The sequence below is a fragment of the Balaenoptera acutorostrata genome, chromosome 12 (assembly GCF_949987535.1).
Source record: "Balaenoptera acutorostrata chromosome 12, mBalAcu1.1, whole genome shotgun sequence".
In the NCBI taxonomy this organism is placed as follows: Eukaryota; Metazoa; Chordata; class Mammalia; order Artiodactyla; family Balaenopteridae; genus Balaenoptera; species Balaenoptera acutorostrata.
The window spans coordinates 7,123,614-7,141,101 of record NC_080075.1 but is presented as its reverse complement, the minus strand read 5'-3'; the positions used below and the strand labels follow the sequence as shown (position 1 = coordinate 7,141,101).

Below are 17,488 nucleotides of genomic sequence, written 5' to 3'. Positions count from 1 at the left end.
CAGTTCAATCTGTAGAGAACAGACATCTTATTGATACCGAGACTTGCAAGTCATGAAAATAAAATCTTTCCATTTATTTAAGTCCACTTTAATTTCTCCCAGAAATGTTTTGTATTTTCAGTGTAGAGGCTGTGAACATCCTTCAGATATTTCAGGATTTATTCCAAGAAATTTTTTGTTCAATAAATGGGTTGTTTTCAAATTCCGTTTTCTATTTGTTCTTTACTAAGTATTTATAATTATCATTGGTCTTTCTATACTGACCCAATATTCAACACTCTTGGTAATTCACTTATAATTTATAATAGTCCAAATATTATTCTGGAGTCTCTATGTACTCCCACACATGATCTACAAATAATAACATTTTATTTTTCCAGTTTTGATGCTCTTTTATTTTCTCCTCATTACACGCACTAGAATCCTCAGTACAATGTTGAGTGGCAGTGATGACAGTGAACCCTGTCACCTAGCGAATGGGGAAACATTCAATATTTAATTAGGATGGTTTCTATAGACATTCTTTAACATATTAACAATGTTGCCTTTTATTCCTAGTTTCCTGATTTTAACACAGATCATATGACTTTTCTCCTTTATTCTGTACATGTGGTTGATTTACAATGAATAAACAAAGTAACATTCTGCTTGATCATGATGTATTGTTCTTTACGTCTATCACTAGATTCAATTTGCTAATATTTTGTTTAGGATTTTTGTACCAATGCTCATAAGAAATACTGGACTGTATTTTTCCTTTCTTACAACTGACGTTTGCTCTCACCTTTATTTCCTCCTTTCTACGTCCTTGGGATTCGATTTGCTTTTCTTCCTCTAGTATCTTGAAATAGAAGCCTGGAGATCACTGATTTTCAACTTTCTTTTTTTAGCAGAGACATTTAAAGCAATAAATTTCCCTCTAAGCATTGTTGCAATGACATCCCATAGTTTTTCATACAGGCATACATCAGTGAGGTTGTGGGTTCAGTTCCAGACCATCACAATAAAGCAAGTCACACATTTTTTTGGTTTCCAGAGCACATAAAAGTTTTGTTTACACTATATTATAGTCTATCAAGTGTGCAATAGCAGTATGTCTAAAAAAAAATGTGTATACCTTAATTTAAAAATACTTTATTGTTAAAAAAAAATGCTAACCATCATCTGAGCCTTAAGCAAGTCATCATCTTTTTGCTGGTGGAGGGTCTTGCCTTGATGTTGATGGCTGCTGGCTGATGAGGGTGGTGGCTGCTGTAAGTTGGGGTGCCCGTGGCAATTTCTTAAAATAAAACAACGATGAAGTATGCCACAATGATTGACTCCTCCTTTCATAAACAATTTCTCGGTAGCCTGCCATGCTGTTTGACAGCATTTTACCCACAGCAGAATGTCTTTCAAAATTGGCATCAATCTTCTCAAACCCTGCTGCTGCTTCATAAACTAAGTTTACATAATAGTCTAAGTCCTTTGTTATCATTTCAACAATCTTCACAGCATCTTCACCAGGAGTAGATTCCATATCAAGAAATCACCTTCTTTGCTCATCCTTAAGAAGCAACTCATCTACTAGTTTTATCCTGAGATGGCAGCAATTCAATCACATCTTCTGGTTCCACTTCTAATTCTAGTTCTCTTGCTGTCTCCACATCTGCAGTTACTTCCTCCATGAAGTCTTGAACCCCTCAAAGTCATCCATGAGGGCTGGAGTCAACTTCTTCCAAACTCCTGTGAATGTTGACATTTGTACCTCTTCTCATGAATTGCGAATGTTCTTAACAGCACCTAGAATCGTGAGTCCTTTCCAGAAGATTTTCAATTTCCTTTGCCCAGATCCATCAGAGGAGTCACTTTATCTGGCAGCTATAGCTTCATGAAATGTATTTCTTAAATAGTAAGACTTGAAAGTTGAAATTACTCCTTGATCCTTGGGCTGCAGAATGGGTATTGTGTTAGCTGGCATGAAAACAACATTAATCTCTTTGTACATCTCCATCAGAGCTCTTGGGTGACCAGGTGCATTGTCAATGAGCAGTAATATTTTGAAAGGAATCTTTTTTCTGAGCAGTAGGTACCCACAGTGGGCTTAAAATATTCAGTAAACCATGCTGTAAACAGATGTGCTGTCATCCAGAGTCTGTTGTTTCACTTATAGACCACAGGCAGAGTAAATGTAGCATAATTCTTAAGGGCCCTAGGATTTTCAGAATGGTAAAGGAGCACTGGATTCAACTTAAAATCACCAGCTGCATTAGCCCTTAACAAGAGAGGCAGCCAGTCCTTTAAAGCTTTGAAGACAGGCATTGACTTCTCCTCTCTAGCTATGAAAGTCCTAAATGGCATCTCCTTCTAATAGAAGGGTACTTCGCCTACATTGAAAATCTGTTGTTTAGTGTAGCCACCTTCACTAATGATCTTGGCTAGACCTTCTGGATAACTTGCTGCAGCTTCTACATCAACACTTCACCTTGCACTTTTATGTTATGGAGACAGCTTCTTTCCTTAAACCTCATGAACCAAACTCTGCTAGCTTCAGAGTTTTCTTCTGCAGCTTCCTCATCTCTCTCAGTCTTCATAGAATTAAAAGGAGTTAGGGCCTTGCTCTGGATTAGGCTTTGGCTTTAGGCAACGTTGTGGCTGGTTTATTCTATCCAGACCACTATAATGCTCTGCCTATCAGCAATAAGGCTGTTTCGCTTTTTTATCATTCATGTGTTCACTGAAGTAGCTCTTTTAATATCCTTCAAGAACTTTTCCTTTGCATTCACACTTAGCTAGGTGTTTGGCACAAGAGGCCAAGCTTTTGGCCTGTCTCAGCTTTCAACATGCTTTCCTCATTAAGCTTAAATATTTCTAGCTTCTGATTTAAAGTGAGATGAATGACTCTTCCTTTCACTTGAACACTTAGAGGCCATTTTAGGGTTCTTAATTGGCCTAATTTCAATATTGTTATGTGTCAGAGAACAGGAAGTCCCAAGGAGAGGGAAAGAGTTTGAAATAATCAATATTCTCTTATATTTATTCATGTATTTACTCTGTCTAGTGATCTTCATTCCTTCCTTTAGTTCCATGCTACCATCCACATCATTTTCCTTTAACCTGAAGAATTCCCCTCAGTACTTCATGCAACTGTGATGGCAATAAAAATCCTTCCTATTATTTACCTGGATTAAAGCATCTTAATTTTGCCTTCATTTCTGACAGATATTTTTCATCTGGGTAAAGAATGCCAGGTAGGGTTTTTTTCCCCCCTCTTTCATCACTTTCAAGATGTTACTCCATTATCTTCTAGTTTTAATAATTTTGTTGAAAAGTCAGCTATCAGTCTTATTCTGGCTCCTTTGAAGGAAATATATCCTGCCTTCTCTAAGTGCTTTTAAATGTCTCTTTATGTTTGATTTTCAGTAACTGGACTGTAATATACTTAGATACGTTTTGTTTGTTGTGTGAAGTGAATGCTTGTGTTTATCCTGTTGGGCTTACTGAGCCTCTTGGTTCAGTGACTTAAAGTTTCCCATCAGATCTAGAAAATTCTCAGCCATTTTTCCTTCAAATATTTCACTTGCCCCTTCTCCCTCTCTCCTCTTCGGGGGCTCGTATTCCACAGATTTTAGAACTTTTCTCTGTGTCCCACATTTCTCTTATGCTCTGTTTTTTTCCTCTGTGATTCAGCTTGGATATTGTCTATTGACTTGTTCCTGAGTGTTCCCACTCCGATTTCTGATGTGTACAGCCTGTTTTCGAATCCATCTAAATCTCAACTTCAGATACCGTACTTTCCAGGTCTAGAATACCCATTTGGTTCTTTTTAATAGACAGTTATCTATTGAGTTATCTTTTCACATGTTTATTTCTGTTTTAACATACAGTTATTTTGAATTCCACTCGCAACTTATTGGCCAAAATTAGTCACATGGCTCTACCCAACCACAAGCAGGAAAGGAATGCAATCGTACTTGTTTGGAGAGGGTATAAAGATATAAATATTTGGGGAACAGCATTAATGATTACCACCCTTGGCTAGGGTCACAAAATAACTGTCAGCCTGGGTCTAAACACAGGCATTTCCAAATCCAAGTATTTGTAACCTTTTTACTATAACAAAACCTCTCTTGGGAGCTAATTTATCACTAAGTTAAATGTTTTCTATAAATTTTTAAACTAGGGAAACTTGGCTTTCTTTTCCAATCTTTGAGTGGAAAATGGATACTGAACATACTGAATGAAGTTCTCATGATGAATTGACTGCAATAATCCATGTTCTTAAAACTTTTAAATTGAGGTCTAACATATAAATGGAAAATACAATGAATTGTCACAAAGTGAACACACCTGTGCATCCATCTTCTAGGTCAAGGAACAGAACATTACCACTACCACTCAGGTCCCTCCCACACTTACTCACAATAACATTCCCCTTTTTCTTCCCCAAGGTAATCACTGCCCTTACTTGCTTCTAACATGCCACAGTAATTTTGCCTGCTTGGACTTACAGATAAATATAATCATGTATTAAAAATGCTTTTGAGTCCGGCTTTCACTTAACATTATGTATGTGATTCAACCACACTGTGGTACGTAACTGAAGTTGGCTTATTTTCTTTCTATGTAGTATTCCATAAAGACATCATAATATATTTACTTATTCATTCTGTTCTTTTTGGACTTTTGAGTTCCACTTTAGGGCTATCTCTAATGATGTATATACACTCTTGTACACCCTTGTAAACATCTTTTCAGTGCACATATGCTTGTACTTCATTGAAGCCGCTTGGCCAAAGGTCATAATTAACATTTTCAGATACTGCCAAACAACGTACCAGGGGTATAATTATGCAGACCCATCAGCAGCATACAATAGTTCTCATTTTCTAAATCTTCTCCAAGAGTTGGTATTGTGATCTGTTACATTTACAGCAATTGTTTTTTAAGGTTCTGTACTTGTGCTGTCTACAACAGTAGCCATTGGACACATGTGGCTAGTGAAAACAAGAGAGAGGTCTAGGGCAACAAAGGAACTGAGTTATTTTTTATTTTAATTAATAGAATTTTAAAAAATGGATACTCTTCAGTTAGAGGATAACTTTTAAGTTACTTTGGAACGACACCAACATGAGAATCCACTTTTTCAACTCTAAATTTTATGACATCTAAACATAGAGGAAGTACTTCTCATGAAAATTTAGTATCCAAATCGGGGTGGGCAGTAAATGTAAAATACACAATGAATTTCGAAGATTTACTGAGAAAGTAAAATCTGGATTTTTTTACATTAAATATATGTTGAAATAACATTTTGAAGGTATAGGGTTAAAAATATTTTTTAAATGAATTTCACCTGCTACTTTTCACCTTTTTTAAATGGGTTAACAGAAAAAGTAAAGTTACATATGTGGCTTACACAATATTTCTACTGAATAGTGGCTCTACACCATATATACTAATACATAAATAATTGAAAACTAAAAAATACACAGCCTGTTAAAGTACAGATATGTTGTTTCAAATATGGTACCAATTATTTGTTACATAAAGCAATTTAACTGCTCTATTCCAGCAGAGAATCTCCCAATTTGGATACAGGTGTGCCTTCTAAAAGAGAAAACCTTAACCCTAGTTTACAATAAAATGCATAATGACTAGAGCACACAAGAAGACTCTTAGTAACAAAACATTAAACCAAGTCTTCTTGACTAGAGGTTTAAGTCATGCACACACAACCCTGTTTCAAAACCAGCGAATTCAGAAAACAAATCACCCTCCATCCACACATTCTCCACCCCAAACAACTGTCAATACGGCATACTCATTCAGAGTCAAACGCAATGACCAGAACCGAAGTTTGGGCTTCCTTTAAATTATATATTCTTAACAGGTGGTGGTTGGGCGGGAAGCGGCTGGTGCTGGTCACAGACTCTAGTTTAAAAGATAACATAAAATAAACCAGACTACTAGTTAGTATACAACCATCTAAAAAGCTAATCACACCATTACAACATCTAATGGCCTTTGAGAGAGAAGGGAGGTCAGAGCCAAACAGTGGAGTGTAAGAGCATCCTTCCTGGATGCACCAGCTGAATCCCCAAAGCAAACCCTGCTCCATCACAAGGCTATCTTCTTGTGATAGCCCGGGAGTGTTACCTTCTTGTAACACACGAGGGTGTTAGCTATTTGCATTTCCCTACAAGACGAATGAAAACCCTTGGCCACCCTCCCACTCCTGTACGGCTGAGATAGGGTGAAAAGCAGTCCTGGCCTCACAGGGCGGCTCAGGAAGGCCACGGAGGTCCTGGAAAAGACAGCCCGCAGGTGCAACTAGCCCCTACTCTTCGCCTCACCGCCTCCAGACAGCAAAAGAGTCCCGCTGGCCGAACCCAGCTCTCCCGTCCCGGCCCTGCCCCTCAACAGGCGAGCGTGTAGGCGGCCCAGCCCCCGCGCCCGCTTACCGAGGTCCAGGGCCTGGTGGCACCTGAGCAGCGCGGCCTCCGGCTGCTGCTGGCGCTGCAGGCTCCGCACCTGGCCCGCCAGCCTGCGCGCCCGGCACTCGGCCGGGAAGCACTTCTCCAGCAGGCCGCTCAGCACCACGTTGACGCGGCGCGCCGGCGGCCGGCCCGGCCCCGGCTCAGCGCAGCGCCTGCACACCGTGAGTCCGCACGGCAGCGTCACCGGCTTGTGCAGCAGCCGCTGGCAGCGCGGGCAGTCCAGCAGGTCCCGAGGCGCCGCGGGGACCGAGGACGACGGCCCCCCGCTCGGCGCCTCCCCGGGGGCGCGGCCCGGCTTTCCCACCGGCGGCCGCCGGTCGCGCGGGCCCGGGACGCACGCCAGGCCGCTCGCCAGCTCCCCCAGCTCGTCGGGCCGCAACGCCCCGAGCCGCGCGGCGCCGCGAAACGCGCCCAGGGCCTCGGGGAGGCGGCCGGCGCGGGCCAGCGCGTCCCCCAGCCGCAGGCACAGGCCGCGGTCTGGCCGCGCCAGGCCGGCCAGCGCGGAGCGGAAGAGCTCGGCCGCCGTCTCGTACTCGCCCGCGCGGAAGGCCTCGTCGCCCTTCTCCACCCGCTGGGCGAGCGGCTCCCCGCAGTCGCAGCCGCGACAGGGGGGCGGCGGCGGGACCGGCTCGGGGCTCATCACCGCGGGGCTGCGGCGACTAGGGCCGGAGGGAAGAACGGAGAAGGGAGGATGCTCGCTGCCCGGGCCCGGCGGCTGCAGCGCGGGAACCACCTTCGCCGAGAGCCACGCGCGTCTGTGGGTGAACGGTGCGCGGCGGGCTGCGCGACCACCGCCGGGGGCGGGCGCAGGGTGGGGCCGCGTCTCCCACGCGGCGTGGGCTGCCGGGGGCGGGGCGGGCACGGTGGGCGCGGCCGAGCCCCGGCCCGCGGGGAACGCCCTCCTCGCTCCCCTGGCTTAGGCAGCCGGGCCGCAGGCGGGAAGGCGGCGACCCCTCCCCGTTCGGCGTCTCCGCAAACCCTCTCCCTCCTCGCCCCGGGCGGCCCCGCGCGCGCGTCTGCGTGCGCGCTCGTCTCCACGCGCCCTCGTCCCGCGCGTTCTCTGCCCGCCCCGCGCAGCTCCTCGGCCGTCCGCTGCCGCCCCCGCGCCTGGAGCAGGTGTCTTCGGCCAGCCGTGCCCCCTTGTCCCCGCACCGAGTGCCAGCCTGGCTCCAAGGCCTGGCCAAGCCCACCTGCGGTTGTGGTTAAAAAGAGAACCGATAAATAAGTACCAGGGATGTAAGGTGCAGCATGATGACTATAGCTAACACTGCTGTACCATATACGGGAAAGTTGTTAAGAGAGCAAATCCTAAGAGTTCTCATCCAAGGAGAAAATTCGTTTTTTCTTTTTTTCCTTTCTTTCTTGCATCTATATGAAAAGTTGGAAGGTAGCTGAACCTATTGTAAACATTTCAACAATATATGTAAATCAAACCATCATGCTGTATGCCTTAAACCTATATAATGATGTATGTCAATTATTTTTTAATATAACTGGAGAAAGAGAAAGAGACAGAGAGAACTGAGGGAACGTTATCCAGCATATCACTGTAACCCTAGCTTTGACTTAGGAAATTGTGTTAAATGACCAGGAAGCCTGAAGTGGGCGCTGATCGGATCCCATTATCAGTAAGCTTCTCTTAACGGAACTCTAGATGTTAGAGACATTTTAGAGCTCTAATTTAGACAGAACTCTAACACAGCATGTGAGGAAATACCAGACTAAGTACTGGAAAGGATCTGAGACATGGAAAATTGTATTGTGTCCTTGATAGGAAAGTAGAGATAGAATTTCTAAAACTGTCTCCTACCGTGCAGTACTACAGAGAGAAGTTGCTGGAAGGAGGGAGTTAAAAACTACACATAACCTGCTCTTCTCTCCCTAGTGCTCCGCCATCTGTTTCATGCTATGTATTTGAATGCAATAAAATGCATTATAGTATTCCAAAATCTGTACTGTTCATTATTTCAAGTCGAAATGTCTTCATTCTAAATTTGTGAAGTTTTTCTACATCTAAAACTGGCTAAAGAAAATATAAAACGCTCCCATCAAATCTGGCTTGGAAGAAGGGAAATGCCTCATTAAGTGAGGTGAGAAAATTTTAGATGAGTTCGTAAAACGGAAACGGAGACAACTTTGGCCAGCCTCCTAGTCCCATGATAAACATGCAGAGCAAATCCCCCTGCCACCCCCTCCATCCGCCACCTCCCACCTTTCCAAGAATGATTTTTCTCCTCAGCTTTCTATTTTGACTGACAACGGTTGTAGTCAAACTAGGTTTTGATCTGTTCCTCATTACTGAATGGGTCCAAACTCTCTTTTTCATCACTCTTTGGGTTTTCATCTACTCTCTTTATGTAGTAACAATTCACTTGGATTTGAAGGTTGCTTATCCAACAAATTCACCACCAACAACCGGGAAGCTGCCGGGGGGTGGGGGGCAGCTTTTGAATAGTTAAAATTGTTGCAACAGACTCTACACTAAGCACTATGAAACCTTATGATCTCGGATCTTATTTGTTCTTTTAGACAAATTTCTAGCAAGAGAACAGAAAGGAGACGCTGATCGGAGGTATGCCTGCTGAGAGCAAGAAGTGTGTAAAGTAAAAATATCAATGTATTGTGAGATTTATAACATGCAGAAATAAAGTGCGTGACAGAAATAGCACAAAGGCCAGTAGAGGAAAAACAGAGGGCTACAAAGTTCTAATACTGCATGTGAGATGGTGTAGTCACTTGAAGGAATATTGTAGTGAGCTAAAGATACATACTCCAAACCCTAAAGCAGCCACCTAGATAACACAATATTTATAGTTGAACGCCCAACAAAGGAGATAAATGAAATTATTCTACAAAAATAAAGTCTATTAACCCAAAAGAATAAAGAAAAAGAGGAGAAGGGGGAATAAAAACAGAGGAGATGAATAGAAAACAAATAGCAAGATGGTAGATTGAAACTCAACCATATCAATCAATGTTAATTAAATATTAATGGTCTAACCACTATAATTAAAAGGCAAAATTGTCAAATTGTATATAAAAAGAAGGTCCAAATATACGCTGCTTCCGAAACAAAAATAAGATACATATAAGTAAAAGGTAAAAGTTAAATAAGAAGATACAAATAAGTTAAAGGTAAAAGGATACAAAAACTTGTTTCATCTTAACCCTTATCAAAATAAGGTGATAGTGACTACACTGATATCTGACCAAGGAGATTTCATAGCCAAGAATATTACTAGGAGAAAAGATGGCCATTTCATAATGATAAAGGGGTCAATTGGTCAAGAGGACATAACAGTCCTAAACAAGCATGTACCTAATAATGGAGCTTCAAAATGTACGGGGAAAAATAACGATAGAACAGTAAAAGGAAATAGGTAAGCTCAAAAAGTGATAGAACAGTAAGGGGGAATAGGTAAATTCACAATTACACTTAGAGATTTTAATACCCTTCTCCCAACAATCAATAGAACACATATACTGAAAGTCAATAAGGATATAGAAGACTTGAATAATACTACCAACCAGCTTGAGCTATTTGACACTTGTAGAACATTCCACCCAATACCAGCAGAATATGCATTCTTTTCAAGTGCATGCAGAACAGTTATCAATATTACAATACATATTTGAGCCACAAAACAAGTCTCAATAAATTTAAAAGGATTCAAGAAATCAAGTCATACAAACAATGTTCTCTGACCACAGTGGATTGACAATAGGAATCAATAATAGAAAACTATTTAGAAAATCCTCAGTTATTTAGAAATTAAATAACATATCTCTAATTAGCCCATGGAACGAATAATTGGATTTCTGTATAGTAGCCAAAGTGGAAATTGAAATTTTAGAAACTATACCATTTATAATATCATAAAAATGTGTAAAACATGTACACTAAAAACTACAAAACGCCACTGAGAGAAATCAAAGGAGACCTAAACAAATGAAGAGATATACTGTGTTCAAGGATTGAAAGACTCAATGTTAAGATGCCAATTCTCCCCAAATTGATCTATGGATTCAACTCCATGTCAATCAAAATCCCAGAATGGCTTTTTGTAGAAATTCACAAGCTGATTTAAAAATTCACATGAAAATACACAGGACCTAAAATATCCAAAAACAACTTTGAAAAAAGAACAAAGTCTTTAAGACTCATTATAAAGCTACAGCCTTCAAGATAGTGTGGGTTTTGTGTCAGACAAGTAGATCAATGGAATAGGATAAAGATTCCAAAAATCGACCCACACATATCTATGGGCAGTTGATTTTCTACAAAGGCTATTCAGAGAAAGGATAATATTTACTTTCAGCAAACAATGCTGGAATAATTGGATATCTATATACAAAAGAAAAAGAAGGAGGAGGAGGAAGAGAAAATCTTTGATCTATATCTGGCATCATATTGAAAATTAACTCAAAAAGGACTTATAAGTAAAACCACAGAACTTCTAGGGGGAAAATGCATGGGAGAGAACCTTTATTACATAGGTCTCAAATATAACAATGAAATCATGACCCATAAGAGAAAAAACAAGAAAGAAAAAAGGAGTGCCTTACCTCCAGGAACTGGTCTGACGCTCTTGGGGAGACCTAAGTATTATTACAAAGCTGGCCTGATGCTCACAATTAGTTAATGTTGTTAATGTTGTTCTCCTGTTGGAATAAACAATCTCATAGAATACCAACATCAGACAAAGTCATCCTGAGCCCACAATAAAGTGAAACAAAAACAAGGTCACTGTGCAACCCACAAAATATCAACCATCTTCCTCTCTCAGCTAATCCTAAGCCTAAGCCTAAACCTAACCCTCTCCCAGTAAAACGAAAGACTACTACTTCTTTACCAAGTACAGCTTTATCTTCTGATTTGCCCTCCTTATAAATAAGGTTTACTGGGATATCCAATCATAGAATTGCACCTGCTTTCTGATAGGATCCAATCTAGAGTGAATTCCCACTTCCTTAGATCTTTTCCAAAATTACCCAACCAAAGCCCAAATCCATGTTTGGGCATACAAATACTCAAAAACTGCATTTATGTCTAAATATTTGGAATTCTTTAATTTTGTACCTTAAAAAAAATCAACAGATTTTTGCTTATAAATTATGTTTTGTTATTAAATAACTAGGTAAGAGAATTTCAGACAGCTTTTTATTAGAACCTTAATCTGAAAAACAATGTTACAGATGTAGCTAGTTTCCCCCAGTAAATGAAAAGCCAATTAGAGATAATGGTCACTCTATTTTGTCTTTTTTAACATTGATTTTTGAAATACTAGACCTCTTGATTTTCTTTATTAGAATTTTGGTGAGAATACAGCTTACTGATCTGATGAAGCTTGAAATAAATTTTAAAGCTCCTTATTAATTTTTTGTACTTCAACATCACTTTAAAAAAAAAAAAACCCAATAGTCCCCTATGGGAATGGACTAAATAATACATTCCTAAGAGTAAATAGAATTTTACTGTGTGTAACAGTCAAAACCCCCAGAGGACACGGATGCTTGGAAACACTGAGTCAGGAGGACCCCTCTGTGTGCTCCCTCCCCCCACTGAGCATGCTCAGTAGTCCGCTGGGAAACTCAGAGGCTCCTTTGCAAATCTATGCAGCCATAACCCTGGGCATCCTAGGCCACCCTGCTTTTCTGGTAGTTACATCCATGCGGTATTTTCTGGAAACCAAGGGCCACAAACTGCTGTCCATTCACCCTCCCTGGACCTGGCTGTACTGTGCAACAGTAGAGCAGGGTGTCCCAGCACAGCTGCCCAAAGTGCCAGAGCGGAAAATGCTGATCCTCCAACGGTTTGTTACCAGCCAATGATGAGGTGAGTCCACAGACTGAAGTAAGTACGATTTGACACGTCTGGGCTTTCCGAGCCGTGGGTCTCTCAGGGAGCAGCGTACAGACGGGAGGGGTTGTGGTCAAGGTCACCCAGTGAGCTGCCTGTGGCCCCTGCAGTGTGCGAATATAAGCACAACGTGTGATATCTGCCACGTGTGTCCTACGAGTGTATAAAACTCTAAGAAAATGTATGCTATTTTATAAGTTGCCAGTTTCACAATCATTTCAAGAAGTCAATTTTTTAAATCTATGATTGACCATTGTTAGGTAAAAGAGGGAAGGAAAATCTCTATTATTTATTTTAAACCTTGATGTACAGATGGGAAAAAAAACTTCACTGGCCTTTTTTTTTTTTCCTAGTAAAGACACACATTTTCTGAATGCAGTTGCAGAGGTAAACCTAATGATGATGGTCTAAGTGATGTTAAGAAGTGAAGACCAAAATTGTTAGTGTTCCTTGGAAGTGTGATTTCTCCCATGCCGAGTTTGGGTTTGCAGCCATGATGGATGGTAAAAGGCTAAGGCCGCTTTCTTGTTTGGAATGTGCTGGGTTACAGAGCAAGAAAGTCATCAAAACCTAACTGGCATTTATGAGTAAACCAGAGAGAAGTAAGAGTCAAACTAAAATAACTCTTTGAAAGAATGAGTATGGAATTAAAAAGTTAACAGAAGAAATGTTTAATATGTTACATATAACATTAGTGCTTCAAGTGCATCTTATAAAGTAACACTTTGAAATAATAAAGTATATAAATGTGTATCAAAGATGTTTGTTGGGCTTCCCTGGTGGCGCAGTGGTTGAGAATCTGCCTGCCAATGCAGGGGACAGGGGTTCGAGCCCTGGTCTGGGAAGATCCCACATGCTGCGGAGCAACTAGGCCCGTGAGCCACAATTACTGAGCCTGCGCGTCTGGAGCCTGTGCTCCGCAACAAGAGAGGCCGCAATAATGAAAGGCCCGCGCACCGCGATGAAGAGTGGCCCCCGCTTGCCACAACTAGAGAAAGCCCTCGCACAGAAACGAAGACCCAACACAGCCATAAATAAATAAATAAGTAAATAAATAAATTGTAAAAAAAAAAAAAAAAAAAAAGATGTTTGTTTAAAATAGATGAATCTTGGATAAACAAGGTCCTACTGTATATTTAATATATGTGAACTATATTTAATATATGTGATAAACCATAATGGAAAAGAATATATATATATGTATAACTGAATCACTTTGCTGTACAGCAGAAGTTAACACAACATTGTAAATAAACCATACTTCAATTTTTTTTTTTTTTTTTTTTTTAATTTATTTATTTATTTATTTATTTATTTTTGGCTGTGTTGGGTCTTCGGTTCGTGCGAGGGCTTTCTCCAGTTGCGGCAAGCGGGGGCCACTCTTCATCGCGGTGCGGGGACCGCTCTTCATCGCGGTGCGCGGGCCTTTCTCTATCGCGGCCCCTCCCGTCGCGGGGCACAGGCTCCAGACGCGCAGGCTCAGCAATTGTGGCTCACGGGCCCAGCTGCTCCGTGGCATGTGGGATCTTCCCAGACCAGGGCTCGAACCCGTGTCCCCTGCATTAGCAGGCAGATTCTCAACCACTGCGCCACCAGGGAAGCCCTTCAATTTTTTTAAATGCCAAAAAATAAAATTAAAAAAAAATAAAGTAGGTGAATGACATGCAGCTCGAAGTATTCAGGAAGTAGCAAATGTTATGGAAAACTAACTCACAGAATAAATAAAACTAGCAAAGCACAGCTTATTGCAACTTGATGAATACACAAATATCAGCAAAAAGGCAATTCTTTTAGTATAATTTGAACGTGATGGTCAATGAAGGAGAATGCCTTATTTCAGCATTGTTGCTGACAAACACAGCTAGTTCCAAATAGTGTAACACAGGGAAGGATTTCATAGGAAAGATTCTTGAAAAAGTGTGATCTGAAAGTTAAGGTGTAATGACAGGAAAATACCCTGAAATTGTCACCCAGATTAAGAAGCATGTGCCAGGATATAAAATAACACACTGCTTCTTTCATTGAGAAACTCTTGCTATGAAAAAAACTAAAGCGTCATTAGTGACGTCACAAAAGTTGTAAAATGCGTAAATGCAAATGTGTTAATTCAAGATTATTCTCTTTATTTTTTTAAATAAATTTGTTTTGTTTGTTTGGTTGGTTGCACAGGGCCTTAGTTGCGGCAGGTGGGCTCCTTAGTTGTGGCTTGCGAACTCTTCGTTGCGGCATGCTTGTGGGATCTAGTTCCCTGACCAGGGATCGAACCCCGGCCCCCCGCATTGGGAGCCTGGAGTCTTAACCACTGTGCCATCAGGGAAGTCCCTAAGATTATTCTCTTTATTATGTGAAAATACAAATGCTAATCACAAAGAACTATTATTGGCTATGGAGGTATGTCAAGGAGAAAAGTTCTACTGAAGATGTTTGAACTACAGAATGAACACTTAGAGCTTCTGCAATATAGTTGTCCCTCTGTATCAGTGGGAGATTGGTTCCAGGACACCCCTCGGATGCCAAAATCTACAGATGCTCAAGTCCCTTATATAAAATGTTAAGGTATTTGCATATAACCTATGCACATCCTCCATATATTTTAGATCATCTATAGATTACTTATAATACCTATTATAATGTAAATACTATGTAAATAGTTGTTAAAAAACGATGTAAATAGTTGCCAGTGTGCGAGCAAATTCAAGTTTTACTTTTTGGAACTTTCTAGAATTTCTTTTTTTTCTTTCTTTTTTAAAAATTGAAGTATAGTTGATTTACAATGTTGCAGAATTTATTTTTTTTGAATATCTTGCATCCACAGTTGGTTGAGGAATCTGCAGATGCAGAGGGCTGAAACTCTTTAAGAAGCCAGCTGGATCCCAGTTTTTAGATATGTAAATTGTGCTTATTTGTCTGATTCTTTAAAGGTATTTTTAATGACCTTAATACTTCCACTCAAGCAATCTTATCAATTTCAGATAAGATTGAGGGCAGAGCAGAGAAAGCCTGGAGGAAGAGTGTCTACAGATTGTTGAGATGTGTTCCATGCCTTAACCACAATTATCAATTATTTAGGAAATGTTCTTGATGTTGCACATCTGTAAAAAGCTACCATTACACATTTTACACATTGGATATAATGCTTTGAATGTAATTTTTCATCAAAAGAACTTATAAGATATTCAAAAAGCGGGAATAATTACTTTCATCAGAAAGTAATTTAAATTCAACTATAGGGGCTTCCCTGGTGGCGCAGTGGTTAAGAATCCACCTTCCAATGAAGGGGACATGGGTTCGAGCCCTGGTCCGGGAAGATCCCACATGCTGTGGAGCAACTAAGCCAGTGCACCACAACTACTGAGCCTGCGCTCTAGACCCCACGAGCCACAGCTACTGAGCCCGAGTGCCACAACTACTGAAGCCCACGTACCCTAGAGCCTGTGCTGTGCAACAAGAAAACCACCACAATGAGAAGCCCGCGCACCGCAACGAAGAGCAGCCCCCACTCACCGCAACTAGAGAAAGCCGCGCACAGCAACGAAGACCCAACACAGCCAAAAATAAATAAATAAATAAATTTATTTAAAAAAAAATTCAACTATAACTTTACTGGGCAAATTGTTGGAACTGGCTACCAATGAAGGATTGAAGATTAATTTTGAAAATATAGTGCAGTACCACTTGCTTCATTCTGGATTCATGGAAAGTTTTAAAAAATGTAATTTTGTTTGTTTGTTTGTTTTTTGCTGCGTTGGGTCTTCGTTGCAACTCTTCGTTGCGGTGCACGGGCTTCTCACTGAGGTGGCTTCTCTTGTTGCAGAGCACAGCCTCTAGGTGCATGGGCTTCAGTAGCTGCACCACATGGGCTCAGTAGTTGTGGCATGCGGGCCCTAGAGCGTGTAGGCTTTAGTAGTTGTGGCACAAGGGCTTAGTTGCTCTGCGGCATGTGGGATCTTCCTGGACCAGGGCTCGAACCCGTGTCCCCTGCATTGGCAGGCAGATTCTTAACCACGGCGCCACCAGGGAAGCCTGCTAAAATGTAAATTTTTAAAGTTAAAAATTTTATCAACATTCCTCTGTGAGATGGTTTCTCTACTGTTAGTGTTATTAAAACAAAATGTAAAACAGAACAGAAAAATTATCTCCTGCAAATAGCATTATTGGCAATCTAATTTAGATTAGATTAATTAACAAGCAGGAAGCAAGCTCATCTGTCACCCTAAAAAGTTTATGTATTAATACACGTGGTATTTATTCAAAGGGTGAATATAGGCATTTCATAAGGGGAATCATCATTTCAATCATGAGTTTTATCTAGTTAGAATTGTGGAAACACCAAAAGTTACAAGTGTATAGATTAATTACATACACACATGCATACTTTCAATGAATGTGTACAGGTTTATAAATTTTTTCTCTTCCTAATTGAATTATTTGTAGTGAGGTGGGTCATACAGAGTGAACTAAGTCGGAAAGAGAAAAACAAATACCGTATGCTAACACATATATATGGAATCTAAAAAAAAAAGGTTCTGATGAACCTGGGGGCAGGACAGGAATAAAGATGCCGATATAGAGAATGGACTTGAGGACACGGGGAGGGGGAAGGGTAAGCTGGGATGAAGTGAGAGAGTGGCATGGACATATATACAATACCAAATGCAAAATAGATAGCTAGTGGGAAGCAGCCACATAGCACAGGGAGATCAGCTCGGTGCTTTGTGACCACCTAGAGGGGTGGGATAGGGAGGGTGGGAGGGAGACGCAAGAGGGAGGGGATATGGGGATATAAGTATACATATAGCTGATTCACTTTGTTATAAAGCAGAAACTAACAGAACATTGTAAAGCAACTGTACTCCAATAAAGATGTTAAAAAAAAAAGGAGCACGCCCCTCCCCGCTAATAATAGTCAGTAGTTCCCCAACCTCCTCCTTTCTTCTCCTATTTTATGGTAAAAATAAAAATGAGGAAACTGAGGCAGAGAGAGTTTTGGCCCAGGAAAGGTCAGTGCTGAGATCTGAATCCAGGCCAGCTGGTACTGTTGTTCTCGGCTCTTAACCCCATGCATGCCCTGCTGCCTTCTCTACTCAACTCTAGGACTTGGGCATTGGCAGCCCTCTTTGTAGTGGGGGCCTGTGGTCCTCCAGGTGTT

The 17,488-nt window shown here is 41.1% G+C and overlaps 1 protein-coding gene across 1 annotated transcript in view; it reads right to left on the bottom strand.

Moving 5' to 3' along the window:
• Positions 1-7,259, bottom strand: part of LONRF2 (LON peptidase N-terminal domain and ring finger 2) — a 34,188-nt gene extending 26,929 nt beyond the window's left edge. Inside the window, exon 1 of the mRNA XM_007197297.2 lies at positions 6,444-7,259. Within this exon, the coding sequence (XP_007197359.2) occupies positions 6,444-7,119 (676 nt within the window). The 5' untranslated portion in view covers positions 7,120-7,259. The remainder of the gene's footprint in view (positions 1-6,443) is intronic.
• Between the last annotated feature and the right edge of the window lie 10,229 nt (positions 7,260-17,488).